Source organism: Syngnathus typhle, linkage group LG7, assembly GCF_033458585.1.
Source record: "Syngnathus typhle isolate RoL2023-S1 ecotype Sweden linkage group LG7, RoL_Styp_1.0, whole genome shotgun sequence".
Classification (NCBI taxonomy): Eukaryota; Metazoa; Chordata; class Actinopteri; order Syngnathiformes; family Syngnathidae; genus Syngnathus; species Syngnathus typhle.
Genome location: NC_083744.1, coordinates 5,706,214 through 5,729,338, shown reverse-complemented (window position 1 = coordinate 5,729,338; position 23,125 = coordinate 5,706,214). Strand labels below are relative to the sequence as shown.

General features: G+C 39.2%; 1 protein-coding gene across 1 annotated transcript; it reads left to right on the top strand.

Moving 5' to 3' along the window:
* Positions 1-1,881: 1,881 nt before the first annotated feature.
* LOC133156602 (tumor protein p53-inducible protein 11-like) lies at positions 1,882-22,193 on the top strand. The gene is made up of 8 exons (XM_061282451.1): positions 1,882-2,039; positions 5,076-5,160; positions 14,386-14,525; positions 17,138-17,196; positions 17,287-17,335; positions 17,624-17,720; positions 19,536-19,637; positions 20,161-22,193. The coding sequence occupies exons 3-8, from the start codon at positions 14,397-14,399 to the stop codon at positions 20,292-20,294; spliced, it is 570 nt and encodes a 189-aa protein (XP_061138435.1). The 5' UTR covers positions 1,882-2,039; positions 5,076-5,160; positions 14,386-14,396; the 3' UTR covers positions 20,295-22,193.
* Positions 22,194-23,125: the final 932 nt, after the last annotated feature.

The following is a 23,125-nucleotide window of genomic DNA, read 5'->3' as shown; positions in this document are numbered from 1 at the left end:
TTAGATTGCGAGGACCTGTGAAGATTCACCTATTCCAGATATTTATGACTAGACTGAACCCACCAGATCACAGACATTAACTGTGTTCAACAGGTCCGTTTTCACACCGTTAATGGAAGTGAATCAAAATATAGGTCAGCCCATAAGTGTCTATTTTCTCTTGGCAGGCAGGATGTGAAGTCCTTGACATCAGCTAATTTGTGAATTGTTCAAATGAAAATACTGCACTGTGCGACACAGTTTTAGAAAGGTGTTCAATTAAAAATAACAACTAAAGCCAGAGCGGTTAACCAAGTGTAATTTTTTTGGTTTCACTTCAAATCAGTGGTGGCCTTTATCTAAGGACTACTGTAAACTAAGTGGTGCATTTCCGTTGAACATTGCCCTTGTCAATAAATAGCTGCCTCAGAAAATGCCAGTGGAGTGTTAGCGCTGCATCAATTAAGCATTGAGGGGAAGTGTCATTCTGAATCCCCAGATGGCTATCATATTTTCATGCGGCACTGCTAACATTTCAAGAGCGTAGGCACCTCCTCACTCAACCTCTACTTGCAAAGGAGAAAAATATCACGTACACTTTACAAGAGCATTAAAACAACAATGAAATACTAGTGACAACATTTAATCTTGCCTCTCTGCGTAAACGTTCCCACCAGTAATAAATACTTTTCCTGTGTTTACAGTTTCGCCGTCACCATTTTTCACCGTTTTATTGGCTTGTTCTTTCTTTCTTTCAGGAAGTAACTGCCCCCATTGATTTTATCTGACCATCCTGTTGTGATGAGTTGTTCGCCTCCGGCGACAGCCTTAAATAATCTTTTTCATTCAATGAAGACGCCGCTTGTACTGTCTTGCGCTTAAAACAGCAACGTATCCTATTTCCATGTCAGCGTGTGGGCATTTGGAGGAGGAGAAATGTTGGATTCTTGATCAATTTTGGGGTCATGGAATTACTAAATAAATGGGATATATTTGATTTGTTAAAAATATCACAGAGGCTTTAATGCTAATACAAGAGGGGTGTCCAAAAGGATTACCAGCGGACGTAGGAAGGCCTGAATAAAGCTACTAGAATACTCACTTGACATGTTACCATCAGAGACGAGCGGTCCTAGTATTCACTACACATGTTTTTTTTCATACTGCCAACCTGTACACCGCTTCCACCACCTACGCATTGATTGTATTCTTTCATCTGCCTCCAACACCTCTGAGCCTTTGTCCCAACACTTATTCAGCACCTTGGTTCAATATCGAGGAACCTGTTTTATTAACACCTAGCCCAGTCTCTCTGATACTATGTCTCCTCATAGAGAACACGGTACAACAAAAAGATGGGGGGCAGTTCGCAGTGGCAAGAAGCACCCTCTTCCCTATGGGTTCATGTACCCCCAAGGTACATGTACTTCTAAGAGTATTGTACCCGTAAAGATACTGTATCCCTAAAGGTACATGTCCTTCTGTAAAAGTACAGTACTTGTACCCGCAGGTGAGGGGAACTAGTACTCTTGGTAGTTAGTACAGTGCCCAGAGGGGTACATGTCCCCGTGGTATCCCACTTTCCAAAATACCATTTTTTAAGCACTTTTATTTTATGTATGTATGTATGTATGTGTGTATGTATTTATTTATTTATTTATTTGTTTGTTTGTTTGTTTGTTTTTTTATTTATATTTCTTTTTTATTTTGGAGAAAGACCTTTTTTTATTTTATTTTAATGTATTTCTGTTGTTTTTCGTTAACCAACTATAATGACATGAGCGCCCGAGAGGTAACTTATGTGCGGGGAAACGACTTTTCTGGGGAAGCGCTATTGTCTGTATTGCGGTAGGATTTTAACGTGCGCGTTTAAGTGAGGTCTGGTGATTACGGTAAGCTGGAGCTCGTGGCTGGCGTTAGTTGCTGAGGAGGTTGTGTTGAGTGAAAGCTCGAAGTGGCGATGTCCCTCCTCACTGTCCGCGGGGCTTACTCGCTGTAGTAAACGATTACCATTTTCTCCCCCAAACCCAGTCACAGGATCTACGCTGTCCCTCCAACTTGTAAGTTACTTGACTTTCTTCTTCACGTAATGCTCTTTTCTCACAAACACTTTATGGTGATTTGAGCGATGTTTTCATTGCGCTCGTCCGTGAACGTCTCATAGTGACTGTTAGCTAAAATACTGTCGGTCCGCGAGAGTCCATTCCACAAGAATGTGACATTGCTTCACTATTTTATTCGAATTATTGTTGTGTTGTTAAATTGATGAGCCGTTGAAGTTTATGTCTAAGTGTACACCGTAAGTGTAAGTTAAGGCATGCTTCGATCCAATTGTATAACGAAAAAAACCTCACAATACATGTCAAATACAAGTCATATTTACACAAAGGCGACTTTTTAGTCCGTGTTATGATCTTGCAAACTTGACCGTTTAATCCCCCCACGATCAGACTAACAGCACAAACGTGACACCCTGCCCCGTTGATCTTCATTTGATAAAAATGGACAACGTTGGCGAGTGCGGTATTTTTTAACACCTAGCAGTAGTTTTCTACAAGTGTTGCCAGCAGCCACTAAATGAAAAAAATAACTCTAGTCTCAATGAAGGTAATTTCAAGATTTAAATATTGTTTACTGATTTCTTGAACTATTTTATTTTGCACAGAGGTACTGTGGTATGAACAGGAGGCTGCTCTGCACTTCAGGTGTGTCATGACTTGTCCTCAGAGCCGTGAAGGAACATTGCAAAATATTCACCAAGCAGCTCTATTACGCCTTGGGCCTCAATCTGAAAGCCCATCTCTCGACTGTTGTTTTCTGAAAAAGATTGGATGCTCAAGAATGTTGCCCTAGATCCAGAGATGCCTGACTCTATGGGCAGTAGAATAGCACACAACAAACCATTAACTCACGATGGTGGCTGAAGTCAAACAGGCAACAATCATAACATGGGGGAAGCAGCAGTCAGTTTTTTTTTTTTTTTCAAACACACACAAGCAAATGTTTGATCATTATTTTCCATAGCTGATTTTTTTGACAGTTTAACCATTTCAAAAAAGCTGATTTGCCAATCCTGTGATTATGTTGCTTGAAAACACTTTCAATATATATGATAAATTGTTCTCCCCAGCTGTTAAAGTTACTTGTCACTCTTTTGTGGTTACAAACTTTCCGTGTCATCAAGTGGAACCTTTTCAACAAACATTTAACCCAAGCCATTGCTTCTCACTGTGTCTAGCAGCAGCAGCACAAGCTTCAGGGTTTTTCCTAATTGGTTCTGTTTCATGCTACAATCACAGAGTGACATGACAGTGCCAGCTAATTGTAGCCGTGCTTCTGTCTTGAAGTTGCCTTTAAAAATTTAAGCAATAAGTATATAATAACCAAGGATCGTTCATGTTATATTACCTTACATTTCTACAGTTTTCTTTTTTCAGTTAAGTAACCCTTATCACTTTAATTGCTGTATCATTCTCTTATTGTTGCCGATGGTCAAATATTTGCCAAGGTATTGTAGGTTACAAAATTCACTTAACTGGCTTTGGCAAATGGCTCAAAGCGGCTTGATGAAGACCTCACCCCTCGCCCCCCTCACTCTTTTTTCCAGTGCTCATAGCCTCGGGATAAGTTGACCATGGACAACCCTCATTCAGCTTTGCATCTCACTAATGGCACTCATGCAAAGCAACAATGCCATGCTGCGTTTCACAGGCTGAATTCACACTCCAAGTGCCCAATTGTGATCTGATTTATTTCCATGTATTTTCAAATGACCCATATCTAATATCATTCATCACACCCCAAAACACAAGAAACTGAACCAGGTGCTGATTTATTTATTTTTTGGACTACGGATGTTGCTGATTATTAGTAGAGGTGTCTATGTTTAAGGTGAAACTTTTTGTTTTTTGAGTCATATGACTTGTGCAATTATTTTTAGGAAGATCAAGAATCTTGACTGAACTCTTGCAACAATGCATCAATTGTTACTTTTCTTTAGCCCAAACGTTCCTTACAAGTAGGTCAAACCCAAGATCAACAGCAAAACCGAGGCAATGATGTCCTGTCATCTCAAATCACTTAACTTTCAGCAAAATTGCGCTATACTCCTCACAACCACTAGGGGGCATAGTTGTGGCTGGAAAAAAATGTTCACAGTTGTTTTTTTTTGTCATATCTTCAATTATGAGTATTTATATTATTTCTAGGGCTCAACCGATATAGAGTTTCTCCAAGTAATCGATGGGATAATTGGTTCCAAGAAAATTCATTTGTGACAGCCCTACTTGTATTACTATACGTTGGCCTTTAGTATTTGTTTAGCTTTGCCGTGTATAGCATTGTGCTGATTTTTTTTTTTTTGTAGTCGATTTTAAAAGAGCTACTATCAGTCGATCAAATCCAAGGAATTTGTAACAGGACAAGTACTATTTATGCAGCATTTGTTTTCCCACGGACGCCCCCAAAATGTCAATGTGGTGCTGACAAGATCTAAAAATGTCTGGTAAATACAGCTCCTTGTTTCACAACTAACGGGCCTTAGAATTTTTTTTTTTTTTATATGCTGCCTTCCGTTTTGTCTCTAGGGAGTCTTTGTATGCGCCATCATGGAACGCGTTCTTCATGGCATCTTAATTCCCTGTCGACGGCAATGAAAGTTTAACTGTGGCTTTAATAATGACCCTCTAGCAGATGTGCTTGTTTGTTTCGCATGGCCGAGATTAGCGAAGCTTAGACCATATGTTGCTTTCTATGACGCTGGCACTTTTATTGCAAACTGTAGCCTGCCAAAGTCATTAATTCGAGCTAGGGGAGACGTGAAAGCAATTCCGTTTTTGAGTGGTGACAAACAATCATGGTTAATAACGTGCGTGTGCACATTTATGTGTGTATATTTGGGACTTCATGTCACTCCTCAGGCAGGTCCAGCTGGCTGCAAATCTCTTTTGGCATTTATTGTATGATCCCTCCACTTCTTACTGTCATGTCGGTGTTTTGTTTTATTTTTATTACCTATTGATTCCTTGACTGCGTCGTGATTTTTTTTTTTTTCACCTTGAATCTATATTTAAACATGCTCTTATCTTGATTGGCAGGTGAACTACTACGGACACCGCAGGAAATTTGTTACAGCAAGATAGCTGCATCACCTTGCCACTTCATATCCCCCATTTCCAATCGGTAAGCCATTGTAATTGCTTCGAGGGCTAACAGTTACTAGAAATGACCTTGTTGACACTTTGTGTTGCTATACTCAGTTCCAATGCTTTGTCAATCCAAAGTTTCATGTTGAAAGTGTGTATGTGTGCACTGTGAGTGGTTTCACATTCCCCCATTTGCCATTTGGATGACGTCTCAGAAACTATTGTAGTATTTCACATCTAACAATGTGATCCTGCTTAATGCTAATGCTAACCCTAACCATTCTAGAAACAAATGCGAAAACTTTCATTTAGGCGGCTGTGATAAAACGCTACACTTGGCGGTAGGTTTATGGATTTGTAAAAGCGCTGCATGTATTTAATCCTCGTTGAAACAATTGCTGGCTTATTGCATCATTCATCACTGAACTCTCTGGGCTCATCTGGAATTAGCTTTGCTGAAGTAGTTCCTTCGTGATCACTATAAAAAGACGTTTCAAACGAGTGGATCTTTTCTCGACTATAACTAGGGCTGTGAAATATCAATATTTTTCTTCATTTTATCCTTTTAGTGTGTTACAGTAAATTAAAAGTAAAATTTATTGTAGTAGTTTGCCTTGTTTTTGGAAGCAAGGCAAAATAGACGAGGTATTGGACAATTTCCAATAAGTTGCAAGAGTTTAGAAACTGCGGGTTGCAATATTGGGTGTTTTTGGCTGTGTGCCATGTGCTTGCTGTGCAAAATTTAATCACATGCAGTTCACTCTGTACTGATGCAACCAAAGGCATTCTTGTCATTTTATTTGCAATATCAAATTCTGTAAATTGGAATTTGCATTCAAAGTTTTTCTCGCAACCAAAGAACGCCACTGACTTTGAAAAAAGGAGGACGGACATATAAAATGCAAATATATACAAATATATGCTAACAAGATGCACTGGAGCTTTGTATGGCAGCACACATAATATAGACAATTCGAGTCTTGACACATTTTGGGTACGGTTGTGTGTTGAAGTTTGAGCAAAGGGCTGATTGGATGCTCTCAACTTGGACTTTTTACAGTACCATATTCTTGTATATCTTTTTCCTTCCATAGCTCAATAAAAATAATTGCCAAGTTAAAAGTCATTCAGGCAATGAATCCTGGCAGAAAGATCAGACTGAGCAGAAGGCCAGTGAAGTCTAATTTGTCCTTAAACAGATCAAAATCACAAAATGGCTCTAGCTGGGGAAATAAATTAAACTAATTGGTCCAGGAGACAAAAGTAACCTTTCCCGTGATTAGCGCTCAAGCGCCTCATGTATGAACATCAGACCTCAGACGTAATGCGTAGATAAAGATTTGCCAGCGGCTAAGGTTGTTTCTCCCTATTAGTTGCTTTGTAAACTTTGCTGAACCCTCATCGCATTTTGACCACTTGGTAAAAACCAGATTAGCAAGATGAGTGGCCACACTCACATTTACTGTACCAAGTAGCAGCTTTCGCTTATTTGGACATATTGGACTAATACAGAGCATGTCAAAACAAAACAAATATCAAACACAAAGGGGCCATTTACTGTAGATGGCGAACCGAAGGAAATCAAATTAGCTTTGGCTGTTCACCGATTGAACCATTTCAGTTCACTCGTGTTTTTGTAAACGGTCTGGTGTGGCGTCCGTCTGAGAAAAGGCGACATCAAAGCTGTCTTTTAATATTCACGGAGATTCAATACGCTATGTACCTGTACGCCATCTAGAGTGTAAAGCAAATCATGCTCATGAATAGCAAACAAGCTCAGTTGAATTAAAAAAATGTTTATTCATTAAGTGCATACTCATAGCTTTGCAGATGAGTCACTTGTGTACAATACAAACATTTCAACCCTCTGTGAATTTATTTTCTATCATTGTAATTATTGGATCGAAAAGTTTTATTTGTGATTAATAATTTTCCAAGTAACCTCTGGTGCTCGAGTGCAAATCACACCATTTTTTTGGAGCATCCCTGACTATAACTCTGAATCATCTGGAAGGTTTTGGTTGCTCCCGGCGTTTGAAACTCATCAGTCAGTGAGTGGCCATTTGATTAGTGAGAGTTGGATGGACAGCTTTGGTCCCGAAGAAACCGATGCATCTTGACAAACTTAATTTACTTGTTTGCGTGTGCTTGGCTTGATTGGTTGCTGGCTATTATCTGCTTCCAAGATGAGGACATTTAAAAGACAATTGCTAAATCCTCCACCAGAATTAATTGAAGTCGCTCGTCTGGCACCTGATGATTCGGCACAAGTATGAAAAACAATCTCGTGTGTTTAATGCTGGAAAGCCGATTAATTATTGCCGTACACAAACACGCAATTCACTCCCACATACATACGTCACACATGACGTGAGTCTTCGTGCCCATTCAACATTCTGTGACATTTATGATCCTGTTTGACGAATTGATCCGAAAATAGTGATTTGGCGTTTATCTTTAACACCCAATTTGCATTCCTATTTGAGTCACCACCGATTCATGCGCCAACATGTGTTGCAGTATAAGTGTGTACACTTTATGCTACTGAGAAATGTGGACAGTCTGCTTATTAGGGGAATGGCAATTGATTCACATGATACTGACAGTTGAGTTTTGGCAGCAATAATTACAGGCTGGTGAAATATACTATTGCGAAGCTGGATATTCAGATTTGTATTCCAAAAAAGCAAGAATCTTCTGTAAAATGTTCTAGTGTTTAAAAAGGCGTCATTTTAATCCAAGCGTGTTTTTCTAACTCGATTGTTTGACACTGAACAAGTAGAGGATTGCCAGATTTTAGTGGTTGGCCTCCAGTGCAGGAATCTAAATGTCATGTATGTTTACGGTCACGTAAAGCAACGTGTGCCTGCTGAAGACACGGAGACAAAAGGAAGAAAAAAAAAACTGAACTGGAACTGTTGATGGCCTGTTAGGGCTGCAGAAGAATTGTTTTGTCTTGAAAGTGAAATAATGTCCTTCAGGTTTCGCAATAATACAATTGTGATTATGACAAATTGGAGAAGGTGTTGAATGAGCATTGTCAAGACTGATTGCTTGCGCTGTCAGGAAATGTAATAAGGTCCAGAACCAATATGGATTATTTGTTTGTTTCTTTGTTTAGCCAATTTTGATATTTGACTTACCGTAATTTTCGGACTATAAGTCACTCCGGAGTATAAATCGCACCAGCCATAAAATGCCCAAAAAAGTGAAAAAAAACCATATATAAGTCGCTCCGGAGTATAAGTCGCATTTTGGGGTCCAATTTATTCGACAAAATCCAACACCAAGAACAGACATGAACGAGCAACAACAGGCCAAACGATGCGGTATGCTAACGTGACAAACACAAACGCGAGCAACAACAGGCTAAACGATACGGTATGCTAACGTGACAAACACAAACGAGGAGGTGAGAACGGGCCTGATGTAACATTCAGATATTTAAAAAAAACTATTATATAATAACACGTTTATAAAACCATCTGTGTCACTCCAATTCATTAAATCCATCGATCGTTCTTTGTCAATAATGCCGTGTGCCGCGCCGCAGTTCAAATCATTCCACAGGCCCATACAACGATATATAAACTATATTTTAAATAACTATCACATAAACAACAATATTATCAAACCATTTGTGTCACTCCAAATCATTAAATCCATCGATCAAATTTCTCGTCCTTTATGTCATCCTGGTGACAGAGGACATGTCCAGAGGATATGGCGCTTTAAAGTGTTAATTACTTTATTTGATTTTTTCTCTCTATTTTTCATGTTTTGAAGATGTTCAAGTTAAAGATATCAAACCATGTGAAGTGATCAACTATACTAAAAATAACATGTGAAGTGGTCAACTATACTTGTAAGTACCGTATTTTCCGCATTATTAGGCGCACTTAAAAACGTACATTTTACTCAAAAAAACACAGTGCGCCTTATAATGCAGAGCGCCTTATATATGGATCAATTGATGAATTTGTTGATCCATACTGGTTGTACACAGTGCTCTGCCAAAATGTTTCAGTACGTTTTAGTACGACTAGTAAATTACAAGGTCGCATCGCTTCCCAACATTACGGCAACCGTGGTCAGGGGGCGTCACCGAATAGCCGTTGTACCCGCGAGGCTATTTCATTTCAAAATAGGCTGTTTCGTTAATGTTTCGAGTAAATTTACGGATTGATATGGAAGGGAAACATAGGTAAGCAGTACCAATGTGTTAGATTGAACTTTAGTCAGTTCCGATTATTTTATAGGAGATCGTTTGAGAAACGCGATTGTTTACACTTTGCTGAGGCTCATGGGGGTCTGCGAGCTGAGGCTCATGGGAGTTTGCGGGTGGCTAATGCTATAATAATAGCTGCTACACGCACAAGGCTATTTCATGTCAAAATAGGCTGCTTTGTTGATGTTTTGAGTAAATTTACGGATCGATATGGAAGTGAAACATAGGTAAGCAGTACCAGTGTTAGATCAAACTTTAGTCAGTTCTGATCATTTTATAGGAGATTGTTTGAAAAACGCGATTGTTCACAGAGGGCTCATTGGTTATTGGCTAGTGGGTGCATACCGCAACCCTAGTCAACCTCAGTTTGTTGCAGTATAGCTTCTATTTTATGCGCCTTTTAATCCGGTGCGCCCTATATATGAAATAATTTCTAAAATAAAAAATTCAATGAGGGTGCGCCTTATAATCCAGTGCGCCTTTTGGTGCGAAAAATACGGTAAGTGATGTGTTAGTGATCAAGTAAAAATTTGTGGAAAAAAACATATATAAGTCGCTCCTGAGTATAAATCGCCCCCCCACCCAAACTATGGAAATAAAACGCGATTTATAGTCCGAAAATTACGGTAATTCAATTAAACAGATTAATTTTATGAATAATTTTTAAAACTTAAAATGAATAAAATAACGCCCAACACCGTAACAAGGACCAGAAATTTGCTGAAATTGACTTCATGTTATTGAGGAATAGGATGACCTATTGGATTTTTCTTTTTTTTTTTTTTTTTTTTTTTTTTTTTTTTAATTAAAAGGATTGATTTTTTTTTTTACCTTTGCCAAGGTCCATGTGCAAGCATTGTTTCTGACGCAGAGTGAGCCCTGAAATTAGTTCTGCTTGCCATCCAGGGAGGCTGCCTAGCAACCAGCTAGTATGCAACTAATATAGTTTTGGTCGTAATGCAGTAAAACACCTGAATCAAAAATAGCAACAAGGTCTAACTTTGAATCCCCTTTTGAGTGATTTACTGTCTTGCATTCATGACTTGATCAGTCAGCAAAGTCACTGTACTCCCAGAGCTGTTAATTTGGGTTAGGGTTGTTTTGGAATTTGATCCACTAATTTCAGATTAGCAATTTATCATTAAAATTTACCAAATTAGATTGTGGGTGAAATCTACCAAGGCGAGCATGTGTTGGCATCACAGAATAACGAGTTGGGTCAGCTTTGTTGCTGTGCAAAGCGTTCAGGAATGATTGTTTATTTTTCTTTTGGTGTTGGCGAGATCCCTGCTATGCTCTGTCATTTTATTTTCTTGCTCGGAGGGCATCTTTCATCTCCTGCCTGCGTGTGTCCGTCAGCATTGCTTCACGTCCCATTTTTACTTTTTACTGTTTTAATCATGTCAGTTGAGTTGATAACTGGAGGTACCTCAATTTACCATAACATAATATTATGCCAACCATTAATCTAATCCAAACAGTCATTATTATAGTAAATGTCTGTCCTTAAATTGGGATCTCAAATAATCACCCTTGAGAATATTTGTAATTACAATGGAAGATATTTGACGAGGGAGCTAATTCTCTTTGTGTTATTATTACACTGATGGGCTAATTCTGTGTTGACTGCTCTCAGAGGAGCAAACAGTTTTAATCTTTTTTTCATCCCTCTACAATAATCTGTTGATGGTAAATGGGGGATTAGTTCTGTGTACACAACTGCACACATTGATCGATTCTGTTTTATTGATCACCGTTTTCAGGGATGAACGGGTGGACAGGCTTGTCAACGACTACTATTTAATGACATTTAGGTGGCTGTTCTCGTATTTTCGTGGGCTCAGAACCGCTTACAGCTACAAAGCGAAAATGGGATGAATGGAAGTAGTCTGTCATCTTAACTCATTAAAATGTTCTGAATGTGCAGCTTCCCTTGGAGACAAACAGCAAAAGGGAAAAAGCCAGCCTTGATTTTGGAAGGAAAAATAAATAAATTCAACCCACGTTTTGGCGTAACCATTTGGGTTGAGACTATTGAAATTTTTAAAAATCAATCAGGGTGAAGCAACAAAATAAACAGATTAGCATTGAAAGTGTTGGCTACAAATTTCAATATCAAATCAGGTTACTTGCTGTGTCTAGTTGTGTAGTAGTTAAGTTTACAGAGAATAATTATTAGTAAGAGGATGGAATGAGATGATTTGGACAATTCTAAAGTTGAACAATGGCTCTGAAAGATTACTTGATAATGAAAATACTGATGAATTTGATAATCGGTTAGTTGTCAATTCATCGTTTAAAGTTAACTGGGGTGCTATTATGGCATGTTTATTTTGAAGGCCTGTCATGCTTCCCTTGAGGCAGAGCATATAATTAAATTGACTTTCGTGCTATTTAAACTGTGGATTATTTAATGAGGCGCATAATTTCACATGATCAATTTTATATTCACTGCAAGTGTGGTCATCATCCTGGAAGGGGGGCATCGCTCCATCTGTTTCCTCCTCAAGCTTCCTTTTTCCTTTTCTGGATGTGTCGACTTTAGACCATGGGAAGTTGTCAAATGTACTTTATCTGGGAACTGTGGGCTTGTAATGCTGAATTTAATATGGATGTTTTGTTAGCGCTTTTACGATTCGTGTACTGGTTACTGTGAAGCCCTTTTGTGATTAAGGGCTATTAAAATAAGATTTATTATTTAATACATAATGCCTCAGAGCTGCCCAGCGCACCAGGAGGCTCACTGTTGCCTACGGTTGTGAAAACAAGCTTGCTTTGTAAAAAAAAAAAGCTTTGCTGTCTTTTTTTTTTTTTTAATCCTCATTTGAGTTTAAAAATATACATTTTAAGTCTGAACACGCCTTACAGCTACTCTAGGTAGTTGGACTATTTTATTCTTTTCCCTTTTATAGTGGAGCACCCTCAAATTATGTCATAAACCTTTTCAGTAACTTAACATGCGTAAGTTGTGCTGCCATTGTTGACTGAATCTTTTATATTTTTCATCAACCAAGTCTATGTAGTTTTATAATCAATATTTTGGAGTGCTGTTTTCCTTTCTAAAAAAAAAAGGACATTACAATTTTTTTCTTAGGAGTGGAGGATGAAACCGATTAGTTCCATTTTCATTTGTTTCAATTGGGAAATGTAATTTAGATGAGTACTGTAAGTTTAATGGTTATACTAGGAATTAATGATGCAATATCTCATGGCATCACCGTATATATAATATTGGTTGATTCCGGTTGATTGCGAAGTGAATCTTTGGTACACTCAGAGCTAATATCAGGTCATAAATCCATCTTGAAATTTTTTTCCAATCCAACATTGCACTTTGTCGCAATCTATGTAAACCCCTTTAACGTATACAAGAAGTATTTTCCACTTTTTTTTTACCGGTCTTTGAAGAACCTCAATCAATATGAACATTATACATCTCCAGGTGACTGAATACTAATCTAATCATTTTAGTACGTGAAGTATTCCATGTGTATATCGAGAGTAATACCAGTAGGGTCATCAGTGGCTCTCAAGAGACCTTCTCATCGTAGCTACGTTTATTGTAATCATGACAGGTATTTCCTCACCATGAGAAGTTGATTGGACCATAGGCAGTTGCTAGGCAACTGCATCAGCACTACATCGGCAAGTCAAGTAGCGGTGTGAAGGGAGACCTATTTGAGCATATGGAAGAATGTGTACTGTGCTAAAAAATGCGGGGAAGCGTCACATTTAGCACTCGATTCAAACTTTAATGGGTTCTTGGCCATGAAGCTTCTCTCGTCACGGCAATAGTCGTATATATTATATATATAACAAGCTGGCTCATGCCGCACCACATAACCAAGTAAATGAATCTTCACGCTATAAAGGCTTTAGTGTTTGGTACAAATGGGGAGGTTCTCCACTATTGCGATCCATTTTGCTCAATGGACTGTTTTGTTTTTGTGTTTATGGCCAGATAAGGCAAGACATTGTGGTGATTTTTTGTCATGACCGAAATGAGCTGCAGGAAATTAGGTTATTGCCAAAGGTGTAAGTATTTTGTTAAAAGGTTGTGAATAGGAAATAGATTTTTGTGAGTTATTGGCAATCATTACAGGGTGTATACCCCGCTTTTCACCCACTCGTTGAAAAGAAGGCTCCAACTGACCTGTGACAGGATAAGTGGCATAAAATTTAGTTTTGCTACCTTTTGGCTCCTATGATTTCGTCATTCATAGAGCTTCTCCTCATGCACCTCCACTCTCATTGATCGCTGAATTTGTATGTCAAGTATAGCGACAGCACTCTGAGCACACTGACAAACAGGGCTCTCTCAATTTCCATGTTCTGGGCACACCCACACCATTTTTTTTTTTTTTATCTTGAGCTGCTCATTATAAGAAGCTAAATGTTTCATTTTCTGTAGTTTTCAAACATTAAAGTTTTGCAGTAATTATTCCAGTCATTAAATTCTGAGCAGGCATAGAGCATATGTGCTTTATGGAGGTTATCATTATTGCGTCAATGATGACGCCTCTTGTTTTGACGATTGCTTGCTTCGTCCTCAGGCAATGGTCATTAGCGCTAATCATTTGGCCTTCTGCAATTTGTCCATGCCAGTTCCCATTTGTATTCATTAATGAATGTACAAGATGTTTTTGAAGCCTCTGTACAGTATGTGCAAAAACGTGTGTTAGGGTGATTAATGTCTTTCTTCCCCATTCGAAATGATGTGGAGCGGATTCATTTGTATTCTTTTACATGTTGAAGGCTGCCCCATTTTGCGACTAATACCAACCGTCACTCACAGCCTGTACTTTCACATGACCTCTCTGCAGACCCAAAAGTCAAGTCATTTGTGTCCACTCTGAGATGAGACGATATCAGATATCTCTGCTTTTATCTGCTAGTCTGATGTTATGTCATTTCTGCTTTATCCTTTACAATTCATCAAGGGCTTTTATAGGAATCGCCTGCCGTTCAGCAAGATTTCAAAAAAATAAAATAACAAAACATTTAATTCAAGATTATCTTGTATTTTCTTTCCAGACATTTGGATCATGGCTTCTAAAACTCACCCTCCTCTGATGAAGAAGCACAGTCAGACCGACTTGATAAGCCGCCTGAAAAGCCGAAAGATTCTTGGAGTTGGCGGCGAAGACGATGATGGGGAAGTTCACCGATCAAAGGTCAGATAAAATTCCAATCTTCGGGATTCAGCAAAAAGCTCAATTGTGGCTGGTGTCAAAAATGTGATGCATATGGGTCATTGTTATCTAAACGGCTATTTTTCGAGCTATGTCTGTGCATCTCTTTCCATGCCACACCAATCTACTAATTGGTTCATTACTGTGCATTCCGAGAAGGCTTCACGAGTGCATGCGCATATAGACAGCGAAGCAGATCCAAAATCTTCGCTTCCAAAAACAAAGAAGACCAAATTAGCCTACAAAGAATAATTAGAGATTCCATTTTGAGATTAATGTAGATTGATGAAAATGAAAATAAAGTAAGGAGCATCGGCAACATTATGAGGCCCAATCAACCCCTTTACACATAGCTTAATGTTGGACACAGATAAAGTTAATTTGACAAAGGCAAGCTGTATTACTGCTTAACAATCCATGCTTATTAACGTGAGTCTTGTGGTTGCTGGTATAATGAAATCCCATATTAGTCACGCTTGAGCCAGTGCGTACGCTTTTAGGGATGTAATTTATGTTAATTCCCATTTTAAATCAGACATTCACCCTGGGTTGTAATTTTAATCGTGGTTCATTTGGCAGGTAATCAAGAAAAAACGAGGCTGGGAAGTTAGTTCCATGTGCCAAGGCTGGCTAAAGAAAGAAAACAACTACGTGTCTGAATTCACGTGGCTTTGTAAACAAAGGAGGGAAGTGCTTCTCGTGTGCCTCAATCGCTTGCCTCTTCCTGCCAAGATAGGAAGATGACTGCTATTACTAATGGAAGCATTCTATTCATGCTAAGCCGTTTGACATATTTCTTCACTGCCACTTTCTTAATACAATGGCCGCTCTTTGAATGCTCTGACAGCTTCAGATAAGACTTTCACAAACGCCTACGACTTCATAAATTGTCAAAATCCAGAGCAACCTTGAACAGATTGTTTCACCTGCACACTTTGTCATGCTGCCTGTGATGAAGAGTGAGGAAAAAACAAACAAACAAGCGAGAGCAGCTGTGATTAAGCATCTCAACACAAATGCCAATGTGGTCCTTCATTTCCTGTTTCTCCCTTCGGCGCTATTCCCTCAAGTCAATCCTTTGTCAGCGGTTGATGCTCAGTTCGCTTTGGGGATTATTCAAGTCACACATGTTCATGCGTTTCTGTCAAAGAAAGCCCCCCGGAACCTCAAGAGAGCCGATTCGTGTGATCACAGCTTGCACAAATGTTTATGATATAGTATGGTCTGTGTGCACCAGAAAAACGCCCATCGCATGATATGATCCGAGATTGCTTTGTTGCTAGTATGTCAGTGCTTCTCAATTATTTTATATTATTCCTCTGTGACAAGTACGAATAGTATCTTTTGTTATGCGTAGCATGTTACTACCCTCATTAACATGAAGGAATACAAAACTGAAATTAATTTCAGAAAACTTTGTTTATATGTCAGTTTTTTCTCATCAGTGTTAAATATTTGAAACACACACACCTAATACGACCTGTGCACACTGGCAATGAGTGCCACTGCCATCTACTTTAGTGGGTATGCAATTACTCTTAACTTTAGTATAGCAGGAAAAACTATTGGAGGACTGTGTTATTTTCATGTATTTGGTTATTGGTTTATATTTGTTGCTACATTAATTATGTTGGTATCTGAAAAGATATTACAATAGCTTTTAGTATGTTCCCTCATCCATCACTCCCCCCCCAAAAAATTGATATAATGGTGGTGGTGTTACTAATATACAAATTTTGCTTACCTGCTTTTTTGCCTGAAAGCCCATGTTTTCTTTCGTTTGATCAGTTAGATTTCTGCTGTTTGGGCTTTTCCCGAGCAAAAATGTCTTTGTAATTGATAGCAATTTTCTGGTAAGCACACCTACCTGGAAAATGATTCATCTTTCTGCCTTGCTGCTTTTCTTGTCCCAGTGCAATTTCTTTTGGATAGACTGATGCTTTGACCACAGCACGGGGAAAAATTGGAGTGAGAAGAAACCATTGTTGTTGATGTACAGTGGACCACTGCGTTTTTGTTTTAAGTTCCCTCATATCGGTGGAAAATCAAAATCATTTTTGTGTGTTAAAAAACATTTTTTATGAGCAGGTTTAATGGAATACTCCATTCCTAGTGACTCCAAAGGGATTTGAATCTGTCATATTTTCTCTAGTGTGAGCCGTTTCCCTGAATATAAATTAAGCATTGTTTGGTCCCGAGTGCTGCCTCGATTAAGTTAATTTGCAGCAAACAATTTGTCTCCCGGGATTTACTCGGCTGGTGCTAACTCATCCGGAATTTACATGATGATGATGTTATGACACTTAATCGTCGGGCTCTGATTAAGGCGCCGAAGACATTTACTGTTGCTAATTAACATTGTAAGAGCACTTTCTGTCACTCAGCCGAACTCTCATGTTGTCTTCTTGTTTTGTAAAAGTGTTTATTAACCGCATCTTATTAATAGCCATGAGCAACACCTCCAAAGGTGGCATTTTCTTCCTGGTTATTTGCGATTTGTTTCATATGAAGATAGCAGTGTTTCACACATACTGCAATTACAAATTGTCTGTTGTAATAAGTCACGTCTTTTTTTTTTGTGTCTTGATTTATAGATCAGTCAAATGTTGGGAAATGAGATGAAGTTTGCAGTTCGAGAGCCAATCGGGCTGAGGTGAGATTTCATCTTCTGGGTTGGTGAAGTTCAAGTTGTGTCAACTTGGTTAAAACAAATTAGGGGCTTTTGTATTGTGTTTTCTTTTAGGATGTGGCTGCTAACCTCAGCGGTGAGTTTCACTGTGATCGCCATCATGGTAAGTGCTGCGGAAATTTCTAGGTGCCACCGAATCGTCAGTTATTCAGTTGTGTGTGCATGAGGCATCTTGAGGAACAGTTCCGTCTTTGTCTGCTTTTTTTTTTTTGCTCCCATGTTCAATATCAGCACTGTTCGTGGCTTTTAGCTAACAAACGGGACTTATGCGACATACTGGCTGTATTTTGAGGGCTCCCTTTCGCAATATTTGGGGCGTGGGTGGGTGACACTGTTGCTGTGTTGAAATAATGAGATTTGTGTCACGTTTTTTTTTTTTTTACAAACACAGGCCGTGATGTTTCCCAACCATCTCTACGAGGTTGTTTTTGAGGAGGAACTAGCCACAACCAGCCTCTCCGTTCGCCTCTATGGAGGAGCGCTACTCAGTGAGTCTCAAGATTTAAGAAAATGATAAAAGCACACAGCTTTCCAGCTCAGCGAGCTACAAATCTACTTTTAAATGGGGATGTGATGTCAACACTGCACCGGATTTCTTCAGGGGTTATAACAGCTCCATCCGAGCATTCATAATGGTGGAGGCTTTCTATTTTTTTCGTTCTAATTTCATTCATTGTGTCTTGAGTTTATTATTGCGTAGTCATGAAAAGGTTCCAGGAATTGTTCAAGAACAGCTTCTGCATCCTCATACATGACTCTTTCTGGCTGGACGTTTTATGTGCTGTGGAGTGACACCTCAAGCGATTCGTTTGCGTGTTCACCAATGAAATTAGTGTCAATGTTAAAGTTTGAAGAAACATCAGTGTAACCTCTACTAATGAACGGCTAATGAACATATTTGCATTTTTGGCTAAATTGTAGCTTTGTACTCTAGAAATAATGGTTCATAATCAATCACCAGCAAGCTCTTTTTCCCTTTATCCACATTAACAATTTTCTACCTTCTTTATAATTTGAGCTTACTGTTTTAACACTCACTTAATTAGCCACATTGGCTACTGTTATTGCCCCTGTTCATAAAATACAGATTGTAGATTTAACTAAACTACATCGCCAAGATCCTGTTCTCATTTTTGATTACTTTTTGAAATAGTAGTAGTAAGGTGATTTGGCCCCCGAATAATGCAAAGATAAATAAAGAAAAAAACAAAGATACCTGTATGTAATGGATGACGCACAAAGCTAATTTCTACAAGGCACGAGAAAACGGAAAGACTGAGATTTCGGTATGGATGCCATAAAATGAACGTCCTCAAAGCCTGTTTGTACTTTCAATCGGATGCTTGTTTTTTTCATTTGAATCAAAGCATTGCGATGAACAGAATACAAGCCATGTTGTGTAGGGTAATAATGGCTTTTCTGTTTTGCTGCTGCTTCCTTCACAAAAAAAAAAATTCTTGGCAATGCATAACGTTAACTGTAATTGCTGTAGTTTGAGTAAAAGGCATTCAGGCACGTCGGTGAGTCAGTCACTGTGATTACTACTGGCTTATTGACAGCTTGATCCATAGAAAAGAAGGCTGACCAGGCTGGCCTCAATGAAAAAGGTTAGCGAGGGAACACTTGAAAAATTCACGTCATAAAGCCTTGTCCTTTACTTGACATTTTCTGATTTTCACTTAATAAGGCCTTTAAAAAAAGATCCAAACACAATGAAACAACTCAGTTTCATTTTTCCTGTTTTGTTCCAGCCTCCATAATCCCTCGTGTGACACTAAACAGGTTGGCTAGCATGAGACGTGACAGAACCAGCTAACATGGACAATAGACAATCTTTTCTTTGTTGAATGTCATCAGGCCTTTGGGGATTATCAAAGGGGAGTGGGCGGTGATGTCTTCCTCGATAAGACGCATGAAAGGGGTTGAAGTACGGGGTCTCGTCACCCAAAGCAACCACTATCTGGCAGCAAGACGATTCAGTCCATCAGCCCTCCTCCCGTCTTTAAGCCCACCCCTGCTCGTTCCCACAGCATGTCAGTCTGTGCGGCATGGGAGTGACATTCAGGATAATGAACGACGAATGGCAGGGAAGAACATCAAATGGAACGTAGGCTTTTATCAAAATCAATAAGTCAAAGCATTTAACTGAATCAATGCAGCCATTATATCATCAGACATCATGTGGTCACATTGTTACGGTTAACAATTAGGTTTTACTAAATGCTGCAATAAAATGTTTGTGGATTTTCTTTTTCTTTTCTAATGTCCCTTGATTGTATTATTTTTCCCTCTTGTCTTTGCAGGCTTGGCCCTCATCATGTGGAATGGCCTCTACACAGCAGAAAAGAGCGTCATCCAGTGGACTCTGCTGAGTGAAGCTTGCTACTTTGCAGTGCAGTTTCTTGGTATTGACCGCCCACCTCCCCTGGCGACATTTTCTTGAGCAGTTTCTTCTCGCCGTCTGTGTTCAAATGAAGCGTAAATAATTCAAACCTCAAGTTCAGCACGGCCGTATTCACATTAGTTTGCCTAAACCGCCCTCTAGTGTTCAATGTATGGAGTTACAACCTACATTCTGCTCCCCTTCAACTGCAGTATTCTTAAATTCAGTTAAGGTTGTTTAATAGTGAATTCCAGATATTCCATGAAGAATAAAGCTTTGAAAGATATTTAATATTTACAGCTGTAGCGACAGGCTGAAATGGAAAGGGAAACTCATACAATCAAATGCGCTCTCGATAAACTCAGTCAATAATTAGATTATTTATTTTTTTCTCATTGTTGATCAATGATCAAATGATCAATGACGTGCACATTTTTGCGAGTTGGGTAATACATTTTACATAGGACTTTTTATACACTAACAAATGTTTGAAGGTCCACAACAACAGTGCCTATTAAGAACCATGTGATGCTTTGTGGTTTCAGTGACATCCATCACCTTGATAGAGATCGGCATGCTGCCCAACGCTGCCATACTGCTGCTTCTCAGCAGAGTCCTCTTTCTGGTGATCACCATGGCCTACTACTACCACCTGGGCCGCAAGCCAAAGAAGATCTGAGCTGATGTGCATGCTACAGGCACACAAGCAGTGGACAGCTGAGTGCAGATGACAAAACACGTACAGTACTTGCAAGGTTTGGGTTGTTATATATTGCCAGTGGGATGCAGATGCAGGACCTAGTATTATCCTCAAATAGTCAACAAATGAGTATATAAGAACACTTGAAAAGGAATGATAAATGCATTTCTCCTTTAGATGTCTGTGTGGTCGAAACCCCATGACACAGATTTCTCCCGAGTTGTAGCGCATTGTATTTTTGTCACCTTGATGAAACGTGTTTTTACAGAGCAGCCTGTCACTCTGTACTTTAAAAATATTCCATATTTACAGCTGCATCATCTCGCCACTGCCTCTTAACCACACCCGAGGACCAAACATTTGTGCTGGAGTGTGTTGTCACGTTTGTTCAAAGTGCGTGTTTGCTGAAACGCATCAGCGGCGCTCAGTCAAATTCAAATGTGGGCCCCACAAGTTGAGTCCTCTCTGTTGGCGTTGATCATTAGTGATCTGAACTGAGGTCACTCACGTTGTATTTGAGTGTTCAGCAAGGAAGGGAGCAAAATTAGTCTTTTTTTGTTGTTGTTGTTGTTGTTGTTGTTATTGTTATTTACTCAATGCTACCAAAGTGAAGAGTAAATGCGGTGTGCTGTGTATTCAGTTTATACCAGTGAGTCTTTTTTTTTTATTATTTGTAAGGCAGGAAGAGAGATTTTGTCTCTGGCCTGGTATTACGGGCAGTCCCTGCTTTAGATTGGATGAGTAGTGTAGCACAATTTTTATATCACGCCATATCGGTAGCCTTGCCTTAAAACGATTTCAATCTGTCACTAACACTGCATCTTTACCCTTTTTGGGTGTATATGTAAATAAAAGTACATGTGGAGGTGTTGTGAAGCGGACAGCTAGGGAACTTGTTCAGTGTTCGGTCAAGCTTAAGATTCCCTTGTGTAATTTTGTACCTATTTAAGCAACTTGGCTGTATAAATGTCATGCATGTAATAATTCAGCAATTCAGAAATAGCCGAGATTGAGTAGCAACCAATCAACCAAATAGATACTACATGTTCACACTTGTAGGTGATTTCAAATGTTGATTTTGTGCACTTAGAGAATAATAACAATAAGCGCACGAGCTTTGTAACGGGTACTGGCTATTTTGGTCCTCCTCCATTGCATTCAGTATACTACCTCCCAGTTACATGCCATCATTCCAGTTCAGTCCAGGTTGTTTTTCTGAGTTTTTTAGGCTCAACTGAAAACAAAGCCTAAATAGGTTGATATACACAGGGCCTTCTTCAAAGGTGGTCCTTTGGTCCCGCCCCAGATGGGAGTAGTCCTGAGGTCTGAGTGATTGCGGCTTTGCAGTTGCATGTGCAGTGCTGAGCGCACATGTGCTTGTTACTTGGGTGAGTCCTAATTTCAGATAGGGAATACATGGGTGAGGTTTTCTTCACTCTGTTCAAGTAGTAATTATATCTTGCCAGCGTTTAATTAGATAGATTTTGCCCCAGCAACAGTCTGTCCTTACTAGCATGCCAATTGGGGGGGGGGGGGGGGGGGTCATTCCATTTCCGCCTTTATTAAAGACCTCAAATCATCTGACTTGAAATGTTCAAAGGTCTGCAAAGTGAAAATAGGTAAGATCAGAAAAAGGCCAATTTATAGGCCGTTCCATCCTCGTACTTCTCCAGCATGTTACTCACTTGAGTTGAGTGGAAGATTAATAGAAGTTGTTTAAGTCTGATTCAGTTCTTTACATTGTTCTACTCTGAATTGCATCGCAGGTCAAGTCGTTTCAATTTGTAGCATTGTTTTCATATGTATATACTGTTTTGTGAATCTTGTACCTCAAATTGAATTGTTGGTTTGAAATAAAGGAGCTTTGTTTATTTTGAAGTCTTCTAAATATATGTCATTACTTGTGTTTTGTGGTCTTCATGGATTAAAAAAAATCTATGTACGATAAGCGGTATTTTGGGCAAAAACCCAGTTGAGAATGAAATGGGCACTTACATCGAAATCACAAGAACGTTTATTATAATAAACTTTAAGGCTTGTTTGGTGAGAACAATGAATCTGTCCGAACTGCACGATTCACAGCACAGGGTGCATTTTGTATTTCGTAATCAAAATGCAGTTGGTTCCTGTCGATGCTTCCCACGTATTCTGTTGTATAAATGTGCATTGTATTCGTTGCTGTTAAACTGAAAATTCTCCATCAAAGCCACATGTCATTATTGGTTGATTACACTCGTGAAAAATCAGTATTGAAACCATGGTCGGAACCTACCACAGCTCTTAAACACTGGTTAGTGTTGAAGTGATTTGGAAAAAGTGTGGGGATAAAAGAATTAACTCCCCATCGGGGAGTCAAATCCCGGTCTTCCGCGTGACAGGCGGAGATATTGTTCACTATACTAACAAGGACGCTGTTGGTGGAAACGTCATAATATCACATCTATAAAACACGTGTTGGAAATTATCTTGTCGAATGGGTGGGGATAAAATGCGATACTCCCCATCGGGTAATCGCACCCCAGTCTTCCGCGGGACAGGTGGAAATACTGTCCACTATACTAACGAGGACACTGATGGTGGGAATGTCATAATGATATCACATCTATAAAAATCCCGTTGGAAACATTCTTGTAGAATGGGTGGGGATAAAAAGCACCACTCACCGTCAGGGAATCGAACCCCCCCGGTCTTCCGTGCAACAGGTGGAGATACTGTCCACTATACTAACGAGAAAGGTACCAATGAATTAGTGGCAAAAATATTACACGTCTGAAACACTGGTTAGTGGATTTTCGTAAAGGGTGGGGATA

Bases quoted from the DNA above. Each gene is read 5' to 3' on its own strand.
- LOC133156602 (XM_061282451.1), top strand. From the start codon at position 14,397: ATGGCTTCTAAAACTCACCCTCCTCTGATGAAGAAGCACAGTCAGACC. The intron at 14,526-17,137 runs GTCAGATAAAAT...CTTGATTTATAG, and splicing joins GGGAAGTTCACCGATCAAAG to ATCAGTCAAATGTTGGGAAA. The intron at 17,721-19,535 runs GTGAGTCTCAAG...TTGTCTTTGCAG, and splicing joins CTATGGAGGAGCGCTACTCA to GCTTGGCCCTCATCATGTGG.